The sequence below is a fragment of the Eurypyga helias genome, unplaced genomic scaffold (assembly GCF_000690775.1).
Source record: "Eurypyga helias isolate BGI_N326 unplaced genomic scaffold, ASM69077v1 scaffold29870, whole genome shotgun sequence".
NCBI classification, from domain to species: domain Eukaryota; kingdom Metazoa; phylum Chordata; class Aves; order Eurypygiformes; family Eurypygidae; genus Eurypyga; species Eurypyga helias.
The window spans coordinates 1-18,305 of record NW_010225512.1 but is presented as its reverse complement, the minus strand read 5'-3'; the positions used below and the strand labels follow the sequence as shown (position 1 = coordinate 18,305).

General features: G+C 35.7%; 1 protein-coding gene across 1 annotated transcript; it reads right to left on the bottom strand.

Annotated features, from left to right (window-relative positions):
- Positions 1-338: 338 nt before the first annotated feature.
- LOC104508161 (serine-protein kinase ATM-like) lies at positions 339-17,920 on the bottom strand (the record flags this gene model as incomplete). The annotated part of the gene is made up of 21 exons (XM_010149692.1): positions 339-513; positions 1,424-1,623; positions 2,823-2,949; positions 4,348-4,466; positions 5,069-5,312; positions 5,611-5,780; positions 6,533-6,684; positions 7,939-8,072; positions 9,414-9,544; positions 9,695-9,770; positions 10,223-10,378; positions 10,482-10,564; positions 11,054-11,253; positions 12,440-12,602; positions 13,638-13,727; positions 13,852-13,977; positions 14,698-14,823; positions 15,429-15,654; positions 16,363-16,458; positions 16,795-16,989; positions 17,549-17,920. Coding segments are annotated over 21 exons (3,361 nt in total), but the record flags the coding sequence as incomplete, so codon positions are not given.
- Between the last annotated feature and the right edge of the window lie 385 nt (positions 17,921-18,305).

The window sequence follows — 18,305 nt, the reverse complement described above, 5'->3', positions numbered from 1 at the left end:
TAATCTCAGCAATTATGATACAAATGCATCTCAATCACTGCTTAAAGCCATAGGAATTAAATACAGAACACAGTATTTGTCAAAATACTGGTAGCAAAAGTAAAGACACCTTTATTTAAAAATAATAAAGGTAGATAGTGTTACATCCCAAAGTAATATTTTTTATATGTATCTAGAAAGCATAGAAAAAAGGAATTTAAATTGAACATGAGTACAGATATACCAGCTACTGTAAAGACGGTTAACTCTTTCCTGACTAAACCCAGCACAACCTTTAACAACAGTGAATACCAACTTAAAGACTAACAGATAAGGAATAAGCAGTAACTCAAAACTACCTGCTCCTGAATCTCTGGCTGCTCCACGGCAAGAGGTATTAGGGTTCCTACAATAACATGAAGGTGGCTCTCTAGAGCATCATTGCAACACGTAACCGCTGTGTGGCACACATGATGAAGAAGATCACAACAGAGCGAAAAGCTTCGCATGGTTATGTCTCTGATAACAACAGGTCTGTCACAGGAAACAAAAAAGGGAAATCAAAGAAATACAAATTGTCATTGTCTCACATATTAATCTGTTATACAACAAGGAAGAATAGGGAAAGGGGAAATAAAAATAAACTATAAGAAGAACTGATTCTACACTTCAATCAGCTCTAAAGTAAATATTTAGCTCAGGAGACACACGAGAAGTAAACCACACATTTGACTGATCACTTTAAAAAATGGAGTAAAAAAAGCTAAAGAAAAATATAGTCCAAAAAGGAAAAAAAAATCCCCAAAACCTACCAAAAAGGCTTTTAGAATATTTGCCAGAACAATGTTGAGAGAAACCAAGTGGGAAATATGCCCACTCACATAACCATTAGCTAAAAAAATATATATATTTAGGCGTGGTGGTGCATTTCCTACCTAACCAGCTCCTGGACCGCTCTATGGTCTTAAGAATCCCCATCAAGCCCTGGCTTTTGTGCAGTGAGTTTGGGGGTTATATGTCCTTTGATCATAAAAGCACTCTTGTGTAGCTAAGGTGGGGAATGGCACTGACCACTACCAGGAACTCAGTGGCCTGAAACGAGAGCGGGGATGACTAATCATGCCCTGACAGCCCTGGAGCACATCATAACTCGGGTAGGTCCTTTGAATTCCCAAACACCTTTTCTGTCATCAAAATCTCCCAACACATTTCTGAAATTCAATAGCCTAATAACATTTACATACAAGGACAGCACAAAACATTTCACATTTTAGTAAGAGCTGTAAATTCCAAAATTATGACAGAAATGCAATTTAATTGTTTCTTTCAGCAAATATAAATAATTTCTACAAATAAATTAACATCTATTAGCGATACTGAAATGCAAAGTTACAAGAACAAGGAAGCACAGACAGGAAGTACAAGATATAATTACCATATTTACCTGCTATTGATGTGGTGAATCAACGTGTAAATTACATCTCGGAGGACAAAAGCCCATGCTCCTCCTAACCCATCTTTTATCTCTTTAAGTAACAGACTAACAAACAAGTGATAAATGGTAAGAACTCTGTGTTTCTTGTAAATGTTGTTTGTATCTGATGCATGTTTACAAAGGGATAGAAGGATTTTCTGGAATGAATCCTAAAGTGAATAAACTATGAGTTAAAAAAACTGTCGTGCCAATACAGATAAACTTTATATCAAGAAAAAACGTAGGTGATAGAGATAAACATTGTTTTAAAGGACTTGGACATAAAGGCTTTACTATTTTTACTGATTTAAACACAAAAAAGACCTACACAGAAACCAATTCTCCAAGCAGGACTATAAACCCCACACCTCCTAATCTTTTTTCCTGTTTCCTCCAACATGAGAAAATTATGCATTTTTTCAGAAAACAAAACACAGCAGTTTTCAGTAACAGAAGAAACATCAAAAAAACCATTAAAACATCAAGCAGTTGTCTCAATCTATATTATTTCAAAAATAATGTTCATATGTATAAAATGCACTATTTCAGAGAATGTATCAATAGAGATTTAACTGTTAAAACTGTAAACTGAAAAAAAAAAGTAACTTTGTTAAAGTACTAGGCAGGTTGTGTTACATTTTAAAGCATTTACTCCACTGGCTAGCAATATTAACTTTTATACTCAAAACACTTAGACAAACATGGTCTAGAAAAGAAAATTCTTATTTTTAGACTGTTTATGGATGGGCAAATTAAGTTTTTGCAACATATGTGATAAAACAGCACAAATTTTGAAAATATACATTTCTAAGGAATGAGCTACAAGACAGTAATATGTTTATAACTTATTGCAAGGGCTGCATAAATTTATATGCTTTCATATTTTCCTTTAATAACTCAAAGTCAAATGTCTAAAAATATCAGAGACACTACAATTTCACACTCTCAGTAAGAGAAGCAAGCTTTGATCCCTGAAATGGGGACAGGATTTAGATAAAATTATCGAAATATAGTTATTTTAGAAAGTTTTTCAGACATATGCCAAAGAAATAAATCGCACCTGAACTGTGTCTGGTACACACAGATTTCCTCAACCTTTAAAACAATCCTCTCTAGTTAAAAGTTATTACATAGGTATTACCTAATGTACGTAACAGTTCAAGTATGCAATTCTTGTAAGGTTACTGTTACCCTGAACTGAGGACTTCTTCCATTTCAGAAGGCAAACAGAAGCACAGAAAGGTTTCTAAGACTGTATTTTTTCTTCATATATACCTGACTAAAATGTCCATTTAGACCAAAACGTACCCATAAAATGAATTTTCTCTTCTACAGAAAAAGAAAATCAAAATCATCAGTACATACTTACAGGGTTTTTAGAAAGAACTGCTACAAGACTTTTTAACTTGCTTTTATGACAGTTGCTAATATAGTCCAAGGTTGCCTTAATCACGTAAGATGGAAAATGAGGAGGATTAGGAGCAGGATCCAGTTCCCTAAACAAATAAAAAAGATATTTTGGTTTTCTTCCCCAAAACAGAACACCATATATAAAATAAAATAAGGCTCCTTAAAAAAAACACGAGTCCTAGGAAATCTTTTCTGTGTTCAGTAAGCAAGAAGCACCAAAAGCATCCAGCAGAATGACACACATCTTAATTTTAGCTGTCTGTTGTCCCTCTATGGCAGCTTTCTCAGTTGTAGTTTCTTAACATTCTTTTATTATTTTTTGAAAGATCATATTGCTATAAGCCCACACATTTGTCTCATCTAAGGTACTCTGTCAGAAAATCAAATTGCAAGTCACAGATAAAGCTTCTGCATTGTGTAATGATGGGAACAATCTAGTGAAGAAAAAAGTAATGATGATACTCTCCATTATAAAAAAAGGGTAGTCAATTTTACGGGTTCTCAAAAAGAAAAGAAGTGCATCATGATATTAATAAAACAGCAAAAACTAAGTTTCATGACCTTTAATCTTGCCATTCCCTTCTTAGAAAGAAAAACTTTGGTTACAAGCAGACACCAGAGTCTGTTAATAAACTCACTGAAATTTCTTCTGTAAAGTTTTGAAACCCTCAGCCATTTTTGACAGATATTCACAGAAATGCTTTGGTTTCTTTCAAATTTATATTTTGACAACAAAAATATCTCCTTCAATAACTTCAATGGTTAGGGTTGGAACTAGATGATCTTTAAGGTCCCTTCCAACCCTAACCATTCTATGATTCTATGATTCTATGAACTTCAGAAAGTGTAATATTTTTCCAAATAGTTTGCACGTAAACATAAAAATCTGGAAAATTATTTCCACATATAATTATGCAAATAGTCCTATTTTTAAGACAACAACGAAGACTGAGAAGATCATAAATAAGAAGGTACTTGTCACATTAGAATATTTTGATTAATTAGGAATTTGTTTATTTGGCACTGTTTAAGCAATATCCTTACCAACAGCAAAAGCCACCCCTACAAGAACTGTTAAGAAATGGTTCACTTTATTCCTCAGTGGCCTCTAAATATTTAAAAACCTTTAAAAGCATCACTTTAATTTTGACATTAAAATCTGACCAATTTTACAGAGAGGGCAGTCCATCCAAATTTGAATCAATCTAAACTGGCCTTGCCACAGTCCAGCTCATCGACATCCAATGGCATTCCCTTGCCCAGCCACTCATGCTTCCATTAACTGAAGTAGGACAGAGCTGCTCCTGTCGGATACTGGGGGATAACTATGTGAGAATGCAGGCCTACAATACACCATTACTAATGACAACAAAATCCTTTAATTCTCAACTTCAAGGCCACCTCTTCTTATGCCTGGAGGGCACATTTTAATGCACAATGTTATACAAACACTCTTGGCATTTAGGAAATCTACAAGCACGAACCTTATATATTTACTTAAATGAGCTCCTTCTTCTACCGCAGCATCAGGTGGTTCATGTAAGGTCATCAGCAGTTCGACCACAATCTCCGGTAAGTTATTATGAGATAAAGTGTCAATTTGCTAGAAGAAGAAAAAATAGTGTTTTAGTAAGAAAAAATATTTTAGCTCAAATAAGTTAACATTTCTTTTCCTTCTGAGAAAGACGCTTTTTTTCTGTCTGGATTCTCTATTTGTTTGATTATCCATGACATAACATACATTCAGCAATTAAGCTTGGTTGCGTCTTACCTATGGCTGTCACAATTTACGTACCAACAGTATCTGGAAAAAAAATTACATTTAATTTTACTATTAGTTCTGGATATAGAGTCTGCCTCTGGGGATGATGGCTCCTCATAAAAAATTAACAACATATTTTAAGAGGAAAACATGACTGACAAACAGATGTGTAACAGGGAAACTCAGGGTTGTATAATGAATGGTAAAACAAAATGTTATTACATTCTGAAAAAAAATACACCTCAGGTCAACTGTCTGCCTGAAAGTTTCTATTGAATAGCTACTTGAAAACCTTGGGATAAAAATTTGGGTAGTTCGTCTTTATCAAAATAATAATTTTGTCCCTAAAAACTTGAACTATTTAAATTTTTACAGAATATGTAGAAGTTTCTTTGAGGACTGTTAAAGCCATAGAACTGCATATATACATGTAAAGCAAATACCTGTTTTCCTAAGCAGTTTTCATCCTTTAGCATGTCATAGACTTTAGACGCTGTATCTCTTTGCTCTGCTACTTCTTTTCCATGGCTTTGATAGGCAAAATATGGGAGGATATTCACAAGTATCTTTGGAAAACAGTCTGCTAGAACCTGCCGCCAGTCTTTTTCAATCTTGTTGGCAAGTGATTTCACATCTTCAAATTGACTTCTAATCACCAGGTGTGGAACCAGAACTTTGTAACAGGACCTACATGTAATAAATACATTTCCAACATGAACTGGATTTTTTAACAATTCTCAAGCATAACATAGCAACACCATGCCTCCACTGTATCACTAACTTGCAGTTATTGTTTAGCTAATGCTACACAAAAACATCTTACCAGCATAAATATAATATAGAAGATATTTGGAATATATTTTAAGAGCTCTCAGTATGTTATCTTACCACAAAATACTGATACATTGCTACATTTAGAAAGTTGAAATCCTGTGTCATAATTGTAAATAAATCTAAATAAACTGGTTTCATATAGCAAACTTACCTGTAGAATTCCTCAAGGCTAGCATAGTTCAGGAGAACATAAGGAAAAGCAGACAGGCTATACCCGCTGTCATTTATTTTCAGCCACTCCATCACCAAATAGTCTAAATGTGATGTCATGAAGTCTTCTATGCTTTTATAGCCGAAAATGTCAGATACTTTTTTCAAAACCTGTGCATGAGGTAAGATTGCAGAAATAGCATGGAGAGCACATGATGCTATGGCAAACTGGCAGTACTACACCTCCATGTCCCCCCACTCCCAGCCTTTTAATGAGCATTTGTACAACTCAGCTCCTCTTTAGCATAAGCAATTTATTACTTGCATCGTTGTATCTCAAAACAGTTCAGTCAAGGAACTACAACTACCCCATCTGAGGTGGTATGCAAAGAAAGAATAGTCACTACACATTCTGCGGCGTAGAGACTGTGTGTAAAAAAAGAGAGGCAAGGAACAGAAAGGAAGGATAATAAAAATGACTGGCATGAAAGGCTGACATATGAACAGCAACTACTTCAGTATGCCCATGTGAATGTCAAAATAAAAGTCCCTAAGACAAATACCATCTTCCAATACTCTGCATTTATTTCACGTATTTCTATACTGGAAAACTCACTATACTCCCACTGGGTAGATATATCTTTTAAATGAAATCTGCAACCTTCAATGTATAAAAATCTATTTGTATTTCAGATCTGTGTTTTAACATACAAGATTAACCATTAAAACTGCCTTCTATGATGTCATTATTTCTACGTAGGTCATTAAATACAAATACAAATTCATTTAGATATTTAAGCCACATTACTCACGCTTTTACAAAATCTAACAACTTTCAATACTGGCAAAAGCCTTTTGTACTGTTCCAATTTTAACCTAACCTTAATGTATAACCTACATATAAAATGGAATTTGATACTTGCCTTTTTGACAAGGTGAGGTTCTAATCCATTCTCTTTTACGGACTGGCAAACAGCAAACAAAGCTTGCTTTTCACAGACCGGACTGCAGCACAGAACCATGGTTATAAGCATCAGCAAAACTGCTTTTCCATTACACTGTTTGTCCAAAAGATCTTCAGGACTTGCATCACCCCTGACCTTCAGTAAGAAATAATGAACTCATACAAATATTCTGTCCAAGCAATCTCCTAATTAATAAAATAATAAATAAATAAATAAATATCTAATAAATAATTAGAAATTAAGGGCATTCACATAAATACTGCTGAAAATCTTCCTCTGGTTGCTTAAAAACTACTTCCTCAGCTGTCTACTCCACTCCTCAACAAGAAGTTACTGCCTCCAGCACACCCCCACACATGCCAATACCTCATACACTTGAGTTCATGTTCAGTATCAGCAGTTTAAACAAAGACAGTGCACACAATCAGATATATGATGAAGGCATTGACAAGGCAAGTCTCCTTTTTGCCCCTCCCTGATGCATATAGGAAAGAACTGTCTTGTAATTCAAATGTAGGTCTTCCCCTACTAAGGCACAATGCTGACAAGTGATGAACATTGAATAAAGTAACCAGGAACTGCAATGAAAGAGTAGAAGCTAATAGACAACAGCAAGACAAGGTGGCAGAACAGGGAGCCAAGGCAACAGAGAAATGACAGAGCTGGTGGTGACAGTGCAGGGAGATGAAATGAGAAGACAGGCAGCAGGCAAAGGGAGCACAGAGAACACGTGGCAGGGAGATGACATGCAGATAGATGACAGCGTGACAGATAAAAAAATGGAAAATGGACTTAGTATAGTAGCAAGGAAGGAGGAAAAGAGCAAGGCACTAATACAAAAATTAATAGTTAAAGGAATCTCACAGTAATACACACCACTGCATTTCCTGTCACTGAACTGGAAACTTTTACTTAAAAGTTTATTCTGAACAGATTAACTTTTTAAGCAAATTTTGGCTTTGTGAAAACCACTGGTCGAATACCACTGGAAACATGATCTTACTGAAATTTATATATGTGTTTTTATACTATGTAAACACATAATTTTCATTTACACTGCCTCTTTACACTATTTCTATACTGTGTAGAATATTGAGGCTCCATTTCTCTTTGAGTCTTAAGTGTTACAGTACTGAAGCCCTCAACAACAAATACTATGATACAGAAGAGCAGTCTCGAACACACAGTGAAAAAGTTCACAAACTCCTAATGAGAGCAACACAGTGACTGACTGGATGTGTAAGGAACTTCCTCTTGTTTCACCACCTCAGATTATCAGAATTCCAGAAGAATAAATGTTCTCAGAAAATTAAACATGCTAGTTTTAAAATTCAACATATTTGTAACATGAAAACTAGGATGACTAGAGGTTGGTACCAGATTTCTCATTCCTTCCTGAACTCTGAGATACGCATTCTCAAAAGCCTTTTGCTGGAGCTTCAAGGGAAGAGGTTTTGACATTCCAGAAGAATCCCTCTGTTTCACATCTTGAAATAAACTTCAAAAAAAGAACAATAAATATTAGCATAATATTTAGTCTACAGAATTACTGCATATTGTGCATATCAAACAATAAGATTCTGATTGTCTGACTATCACTATTTTCTTCTTAACTTTCTTGTACAGCAATCTTTCCTTCCTCTCCCTCAAACATTATCAATAACACTACGAATATCTGTTGGGTCAAAATGGCGGAGAATAATCTGAAAACATATAACAGTTTCCCAATCTCTGCCAGTGCAGAAAGGCAACCTTCAGCTGTCCATTGTAATGGAACATTGCATGTCATGAAGTACTTTGGGGATATATTTACTCAACAGATGTATGTATAAAAAGAGTTTCTCAAAGAATTTATTTTTTGTAGATAAAGGCCCAATCCACTTCGCTCTTTTTAACAAAAATGGGAACAACACAGTGGATTGGCTCAATTTTTACTCTAGCCTTTCTAAGTGACTGTTAGCAGGTACCTAAGAAAGGTCACCATATGCTTGCCTTGTATGCATAATAATTCCTTGAATATAACATCTGACCACAGGTGACCAAGGCAGATCATGACTCAGAGGTGGTGACTGTATTTAGTATCCTTCAACGATTTCCTCTTTTGCTAATTCATTGCTTTTTGAACCCCTGTAAACATCCAGACAGTTGAAGGTAGTAGAGTAACACTAAGGATAACTGAATGTTGTGTGGAGAAATAAACCACATTTTCTTAGAATCTCAAACCTGTTAGCTTCACTCGGTATCTCCTAGGCCTTAAACTGGAAAAGGCTGCCAATCCTCACCTTGTCCCAGTACAGATTTTGTAGAGTTATACCTCCTGCAATTCAGCAATTTGTGTTGAATGGCTCCAGTTTATGCAACCAAGAGCTGTGCAGAAAGTGTTTCATGCTTTTGAACATCCCTCCTCTACTCCTATTCCAGTTCAACTACATCCTTTTGGATGCATGGAGAAAGAACTATATACAGTATTCATGACACAAGATCCCTGAAAGTTTTTATGCTACACAATGTACCTAATTTATTTCTGGAGGATAAACAACTATTTCCTAATCAAGTTTTGCATAATAATTTAGTGCAAAATTTGCTATCATTAATATTTTTTTATATATATATTGTTCAACTCTTTTTCTCTCTTTATATATATAAAGCACTCACATCACAGAATAATTTAGACCAAGTTTGAACACCTTAACCAAAGTAACTTTGGTAGATTTTTCTACTCTGCCAAGATTAAAGCCCCAGAAGTACTGACAGGAGCAACTACGAGTAGCAGAAGGAATACCCAGTTAAGTGAAATTAGCGTTGTTCTTATAAACACAAAAAAGATCAACATTATCACCTGGTAATCGACTTTGCAGCAAGAATGCGAACTTGATGGTGACTATCTGCGAGAAAATGTGGGAAAGCATCACTCACAGGGAGATCTTTATTTATCACATTAAGGATCGCCCACTTGCAATGAGGATCAGCCTGAGGAAAATTAATATTGTGGTTTAAAATATACAGAAGACCTTCAATGGAATATACACTGATATATGCAAAAGACCTTTAGATACTGTTTTAAGTACACCTTAAATATATACTTAACATGCTAATGGGTGTCCAAAAATCTGGGATTACCTCAAGCAGGGCTTTCATGCAGTTCAAAAGAGCCACTCTAACTGGTGCTGTGCACTTCCCTCCTTGAGCTAAATGCCTAAAATAAGGAAGATTTGAATAAACGACAAAGTTGCCAACCATTTTGAGAAAAAGTCTAACAGGTTAGTTTCTGCTGCTAACAGTTCATTCTTTTGTGCTTAATAGACCTGTTTGGGAGAATTTGATGTTGATATTGAAAATCTACAACTGTAACCCATATTCATTTTTGGTTGCTGAAGTTATCACTTGTTATAATTACTGATGTAATTCAGACTACAGTCAGTCTTTGCTAATGGACAACAGTGTAGTATTTATTGTTCTAGTAGTATCCTAAGAACGGTATGATTCTTTGCTACAAAAAAACCACACCAAATCTGGCAAGTTAAATGCTGGATAAAGATACCACAGGATACCAAGAGCAAGGCACACAACAGCACTGGTATTCACACTGATAGTAAAGTTAAAAATTTTATGTCCAACAGACTTCTGCATTAAATAGATAAAACATACCAAAAGGCTCCAACAACTGTCAAAAACTGTCCTTGAGCATCCTGTGTCTCTTCAGCATGTGTGTTAGACTGGGCCAACCCTACTGCTATAGGAAGCAAATTATTTAGAATTACTTTACAAACTTCTTGATCTCGACGGTACAAAGAACACACAGCACTGTGAAAGAAAAAAAAATATAATGAAATGGTAAACAGCCCTCAAAGCCTCTAGTTGTTGAACTAAAATAGCTCTAATACATGCTGAATAGTTTCTCTCTTACGAAAGTGGCCTAAGGAGCATAAGAACATCATCTTCAGGCAAGAGGTCGTCTTCAAGAGGGAGCTCCTTCAAAAGCACCAAGTACTGGAGAATTTAAAAAAAAAAAAGAAAATAATACTTAAGAAAATAAGTAGACAAAAACTGTAAAACATTTTCAGTAGCTTTTATATGAAATCATGCAGCAAGGATATCTATTGTCAGCTCGTACACATTAGACTGACCACCTTTTCATGCAAAGACTGTCACACAGTAATATGGCTCAGGAAATTCTGAGTTTTGGCAGTCAAAAGTATTTCCTCTGTAAGATAAAGCACAGATCCTATTCTACTACAGAGAATAGGATCTAGTTATTTAACAAATAATTAATGATAAAGGCAAGATGTTTATACTTCTCTTTATTTTCTGGCTTACAAATTGTAACTGCTCTTTCCCCAAGCACAACTTCAGAACACTAAGATTAGCCATTTTAATGTCTTCTCAGGTAAATGATGACAAGAGAAGGGCAAGAATATGCAAATTTAAAATCAGTACAAATACAGAGGTGAGTCTGCTGTAAAGAAAGCTCACACTCACCATGTGCAGGTGCAATGGCTTAGCACTGTCAAAGACACTGCCATCAGTAAGCATTAACAGCTTCCTCCGTATATCAGAAGCTCGGAAGCTCACTGTCTGAACTTGGACTGTAGCTACACAAATGCATAAGAACCTCAGAATTTCAAGGAGAAGTAAATCCTGCTTTGTCAACTGTTCTTCAGCTAATGGGCTCAAAGCACCTGAAAATAAGATTTTCGTGTGAGAAATGGTTCTCAAAGGACAGTTAAAATTGTTAGTCACATATTAGGTCTTTACAAAACTAATTTCTCAGAATAGACGGAGTACTAGCAAGCTTTAAGTTTGTTACTGAGCAGTTACTTCATCAGTAACAGCTTCTTGAGCGTGTTTCCCACTCCTACAAAGGCTCCCTCTGAAACAAAGGCTTTAAATTTTATGTGCCCATACATATGGCTGATTTCTCCAGTAGGGTTACAATGAACTCAGCAGAACCACCTGTGTTCTTTTGTGTTGTTAATGGTAACTTAGGATGTATTTTAAACTACAAATTCAAAGCTTCCCCAAAATTTAAGTGATGACAATGACTATTATGTTAATATCTTCACTGAAATGTTATAACCTAGCATGACCAGTCATAACCTAGGCAAAATAGTTACGAATGCCATTTTCCTGTCACATTTAGAACTCCTGTGACTTTCTGCAACTGCCAATTTATTAGAATTATTTATCAGATGGTTGGAGAAGATACTTCTACATGATGTGGAAAACAGACCAGCTGTTGTTTGTGGCATTAATATAACACTCTGATTTCCTTCTCATTTGATACTAAACAGAAGACATACTCCTGATTAAAAACTAAGATACATGTCATTTTAGGAAAGAACTTAAACGACAAGAGGACATCAGTACTTGTAGCTCCTAACAGAAATAAACAGACAGATTCATGCTCCTGTCCCTCTGCAGGTACAGAGATATAAGAAAGCTGACCTTGCCAAGAATCACTGATCAGGAAAAGGAGAAAAGTTAAATAGGACTACTTTTAAGAAAAGGAACCACAGTCTAATGACAGAGACGGGTATCCTAGACACATTTTCTAGGCTCTTCTTCGCCAAAACTTCTGCCTGACTTTGAACAAGCCAGCTAGCTTCTCTGCTTGCACTTTACTGTTTATAAAATAAAAAAATAAACTTCTCCTTTCCAAATGTGTTCATAGAACACACTATGAACATCTTTAAAACACTAATGAGGTACAAAAGCATCACTATTGTTTAGAAATATCTGGTTCAACTATCACCTGCTTCAGCTACTAATAAAGCAGCGCAGTTTTGTATCTCACTGTCTTTCAAGCAAAGAGCAACCTGTAAAAACAAACTTTTGCTAATAGTTTGGGACACAGGGAAGACTTACCTGTTACATTTTGCATCTCACCAGATTCATTCGTATCACTGACGTCAGTCACTGAATGATCATCAAATAGATCATCAGATGATTGGTTATCTACTTCCATTACACTCTCCTCAGGATCATTCCCTGTTAGATCCAGTTCACTGGGTTTTCCAGTAAATGTCATCTGACAAAAACACCACATCCTTTTTAAGTTGGCTTTTAAGGACAGGAGAAACACTACAACATAACACAAGGAAAGACACTAAAGTTTCCCAGTGACCTAGAACGGGTGAAGACAGCAGGAGCTACACTGAATTGATGAATTTCATACTAAACCGGCCGTCTACACAGGTGAATTATTTGATTTGAACTATTCTCTTTAGGATACAAGTTTCCTAAGACAGATACTAGTCTCTGTGTTTTAGATGGTGCCAAGGACATTGTTAATATTTGAAAAATAATTCTCTCTACAGGACTCATGAATTTCTCACTCTACTTCATAATTACAGAGAAATTAAAGGAAGGCACACAACCTTTGTGAGGGCACACAACCTTTGTGAGGGCACACTTTTCCCTACCAGATGGCCAGTTAACAGAAGATAAGACTCTCAGCTGCTCCTCACCTGAAAAAAACAAAGGATTTTGCCTACCTAGACCTGACTACAGGACAATGTGCCAAAAAGAGAGAAGTTTTAAGAGTTGTGCTAAACACAGTGATGTGCCACCCTATTACTTTTCACAGTGAGAAAGAAGAGTCTTTTACAGTTAGAAGACTTAATACCTACATAATAAACCTATTTAAAGTGTTTTAAGGCACGTAAGCCTATCAAACTACAAAATAAAAAGCTTTTAAAACTTTACAAGTGCGTTAAAGTTAAATGTCATGTGTTATAGGAATACCTTCTGTGGCATAAAATCTGTAAATACTTTAATACAGAATTTAAAAAATTCCCAAAATAACATACTTTGTTTCTTAATGTGAGCTGGTATGTTAACCTGGATCAAATGTTATCCATCTGCACCCATTTTTCCCCTACACCTGTGTTCAAACACTAAATAGAAATGTTTCCAGTTAGGAATTCTCTATAAAACTCAATGTATTTTCTTTTTTTTTTTCAGTAATAAGTATCTCATTAGGTTTGCCTCCAAATTATTATGCTGTAAAAACCATCGTCTCGCAGAAAAGCGCTGCATTTAGAAACAGACAGAACATACTTACAAGATTTTTGCAAATATCTACGAGATCATTCATAAATTTTGATGTTAACAAACGCAGGAATATTTTAGACAGCATCTTATTAGCACTGTTCTGTAAGAAAGCAAGATGTACAGATAGGTTAATTCCTTTTTTTTTCCACGTACCATATATATGATATTCAACTTTGTGATCTCATTAATGAAGAAAGAAATATAAATTCCTTTATAAACTTTACCTTGGTACAACTGCATAAACATTTTGTACACTGCATTATCAAAGTCCTCAGTGAGTTGACCTGGGCATCTTCATTGAGTTTGTTTTTAGACTGAGAAATACTTTCTCCAACATAATGAATGAGAGACTAGGAAAAAAACCAACACAGTTAAAATACCTCCATTAAATTCCTTTATATGTTGGCACATACACAGTACACACACAGAGAAAACAGGACACGATTCTCATTCATACAGTATTTATAGTGTGCATCAAGGACTCTGGACCTTTTTGTTTCTTTGATTTTTGTTCCACTCATTCTGCTACAGAAGTGACAGAAAGATGGCCTAGACCTGCCTGAAACATTGGTATTTTCATCACAAAAGAAAAATACAGCATCTCTCCATAATGTGCATGTTTTTGGTTTCCATATTTAAGCAAAAAGCCATGTCAGATAGTAGTAGTAGTAATAATAATGAAAGGAGCTCTCTTCTGGTATGAACCATCAAATGATATTAATAAATTCCTGCATAGAAGACCTATAAAGAAATTACCTGCTATCCTCTAATAAGTAGCCCTTTGTCCACACTATTTCGGTTTTTCTAAGAGGAGTGACTCAGAAACATATCAATATTTAGAATACTCCACTGCAAAACCTATGCACTGGAGTAGTGACAGACTTTAAATTATTCTGCTCTTTCATCAGCACTAACATATTTAAACCTCTCTCAACCACCTTTTTTTAAGCAGAAACCAGTGGAAATATTCATGCTCTGAAAATGTGTCAATATGAATTGAATTTTTGAAATTATTTTTTATATAGCGGTTTATTTCATTTTCACTGGCTCCCAAATGCATTGATGCTTACCGTAGCATTCTGGAACAACTTTGATTTACAGGCATCCTCTTCTTTAAATATACCAGTGTAGCAGTAGCAACCAAGAACACCAATCAAGAGACTGACGCATCGGACAAGGTGTTCTGCAGCAACCACCTTAGACTAAATCAAATACACAGTATAAATAGCAGTAGTTTATCATTAAACTTTTCCACCAAAACACAGAATCCTTTACAGTCTTTACATGTTTTTAAAACATTTTATATACAGATTTCACAAAAAATAATGAAGATTTGCACCCTAGTCTTTTGCACTGCAGTTGCCTCAGCTCCCTAACAAGCCCTTTTGGCTCTCCATGTTATTATATGCTCCGATGTCCCATGGCCTTCCTTCCTTCCTTCACAATACTTTAAATTCTCTCTCTCATTTAGATTCCACCATAGCGATACTTCCAGCTCTTCCCACATGCTCTGTTTATCTAGTTTACCTCTTGCCAGGACAAGAGACAGCATGAACTACTTTTACACACAGTTCCAGCTTCTGCGTATTCATACATACTTTCATACACATGAAAACTGTGGATATTTTTCCAATGCTGTAAAGAAATACAGACATCTCTATTTTGTATTATTGGATATACTCTTTGAAATGCTTGTGGTTGATTTTTAGCAGCAAAGGGAATGAAAATCTACATACTTTGCCCTGAAAAACTATTGTTTGGGAGCAGAAATACACGGATGTAACAGTAATTTCTAACTCACCTTGGGAGCATAGCTGCTTAAAAGCTTTTCTGACATTGCTAAAAGACAATACTCTAGTGTTTCCCTAAGATTTTGGTTGATGGCAAGTCTTGAACCAGTCACTTTGTTATCTGCAACATTTACTGCAAAGTTAGTGAAAATATCCATTTCATCAAAAGTTGTCTGCAGATACAGCTCTTCAACATCAGAAAAACTGTTTTCTTCTTTCCTTTGCAAGTGTTGCACACTTAAAGAAGAGACATATTTTTATTTTAGCAGCCAGTATACAACTTAGAAGTCTTTAAAACTACTACTAAAATAAGGAGATAAACGAAAGCAAAATAAAGTATTTAATTGTTCTGTGCTTCCAAACTTGGGTTGATCATTAATTTCTGAGGTGAATTTCACTGTGAAATTGATACTACCATTTTAGCGCTCTCTGAAGAAAATGCAAGGAAAAACGAAGCTTGCGCACAGATCCTATGTTCTACCATAGTTCACACAGCAGCATGTGCTTCGTGTTAAGATCGCTGACCTCAACCTACTTTACACAACTGGATCAGAAATTCACAAAACCCCTGAAACTAGTATTTTTAACTTCTAGTGGGAAAGTCTTATCTTCCATCAGAACAAGTTAAACACCTTTTTGTTTTATTAAGGGGAAACTGGGTATAGTCCAAGAGCTGGAACATACGCATCAGTGAAAGATGCAAGAGCATTCATAGGGTGACTCCAGCAGACTCAAGTAGCGTGTGGCTGGGGCCACAGAGGTGGAGTGGAATAAGGATATAGGAACAGTAAGCATCAAGCCAACTTTCTACTTAGCATCTATGATTTTTATGGGGTCTGAAAGATGCAAAAGAGTTTGAGTAACTATGTATTTCATTATCCCTGCTTGATAAAATGACAAATATAAGAAGCTTAAATATCTATAAGGATAGATTTAAAAACATACCATTTAGCATCATTTTGGAAAAAAATCATGGCAGCTCTACAGTTCTTCATTGTAAGGCTCACGAGAATTTCTTGTAATACAAGATGGGGAAAGTCACTGTAAAATAAAATTGTAAAAACGTTTTGTAATTTCCTGCAATGCATCAAGGTCTTGGGATTCCTGAAGTGCACCCAAACATTAACCAGGTTAACACTGTATCTTCAACGGAGATGCTTTCACTTACGATTTCTAACACGTAGTTCATATATCTGCTATGCTATGGACAGACAACTAGATTATCTCCATGGAATGACATTCTACAGTAAGCTTAAAAACCTTACAAACTCTACCAAAGCATCAACATAAGACAATCCTGCAAATTCACTTTTCCCTGTGCGATTTTCTGTGTTATAGTGCAATCTCACAGGTAAAACTCTGCCAGAAAGACTTTACCTGCAGAGCACAGGAGGCAACTCTGCACATTCTTCCATTTCTTCCTCCATGTAGTAGGACAGTACCCATTTCATCACTGCCTCCTTTAACAGAGAACCCAGATTTCTTTCACAACTATTATGCTCCATTCCTACATCCAAATTTTCTGGCACTGAATAGGCAGACATCACTAATGATAAACAGCATACAGCAGAACTGTAATAAAAAAGGAACACAGGGCATTTGTGAGAAACAACGTGGCTATTTGTCTATCAGGACTCTAAAGCAAAGTCGCTACTTCTGATGCTCAGGGAGCAAGTTAATACACATACATACTGGAAAACTCATTTATCAGAATATTTGCATTTTCAAAAGCCACATTTTGGCTATTGAAGACATTTCCTGTCTATTTTAGAGACTGTTTCAGAACACTCATTTTGGAATCATAATATATTTAATAAGAAAACACGTATTTCAACTTCAAAAAATCAACATCTCTTTCAGTCACATTTTAAACTTAAGTCCCTTTTACATTTTTAGTATAATTTAATTTTAAATTCGAAGATGCTTGCCTCTCCTCTCCTGCCTCTGCTTTCAGACTTATGTATGTACTTATGCCCGTTTCAAATGCTTAAAACACAAATGTGGGTAGTTCTTAACTAGAAATGCAGCCACAACACCACCACCACTATTTTAAATAATACAGTCGGTTTGGTTGTACAGCAAAGAGCAATGTGAATCAGACGCAAAATATTATCTTTGCTTCCCATTTTACCTTGAAGGTTTGCATGCAGATCCTGAAAATATCTTCCAGAGTTCTTTATCTGTTACAACAAGGCTTCCTTGAATCATAGCTCCAAGTAGCCCAAAGCTTTCCACTTCAATTTGCTGGAAACTTACGCTACGAATGGTAAGAGACCAAATCTTTGCCCAGGTTCTCTGGAGCTCCAACTTGTGGGTGCTCTTCAAATCAGTTTTCTGGTTTTGGCACAAAGCTACCTCTGTAAGACACTTCAGCACATAAGGCATTCTTTCTCCTCGGCGCTGCTGAGGCAGTAGCTGGTGAAGTACATTGAGTAAGGGAGGTAGCTCACTGTCAGGAAGACTCATGGGATACTTTGATATTAACTGAGCTGTAATCTGTAACCTTGAAAACACAACGTGAAGCAATTAATATCCAATATACATAAATCTGAGTCTTCAAAAGTAAATGAACAAAGTGTTTTCCAATTGTCATTTCACAGTTATACTTTGCACTGCTGAGCTGATTTGGTTACTATCAAAGCTAAAAGATTCAGTATTTCTACTGGTTTTACATGTAAAGCCTGCTCACCTATCGCTGACAACACCTTACAAGCTGACCTGATTTCTATTTACTTAAAATCCGAGCCTACTGATTTCTGACCACAAAGGAAGAAAATTAAAAAAAAAAAAAAAAACAAAACAAACCACCACCCCAACATTTTTCTCCTTATTCTGGACTGGCCTGTTAGGAACTCTAAGCCAAGGAGTTGGAAGGGACCTTAAAGACC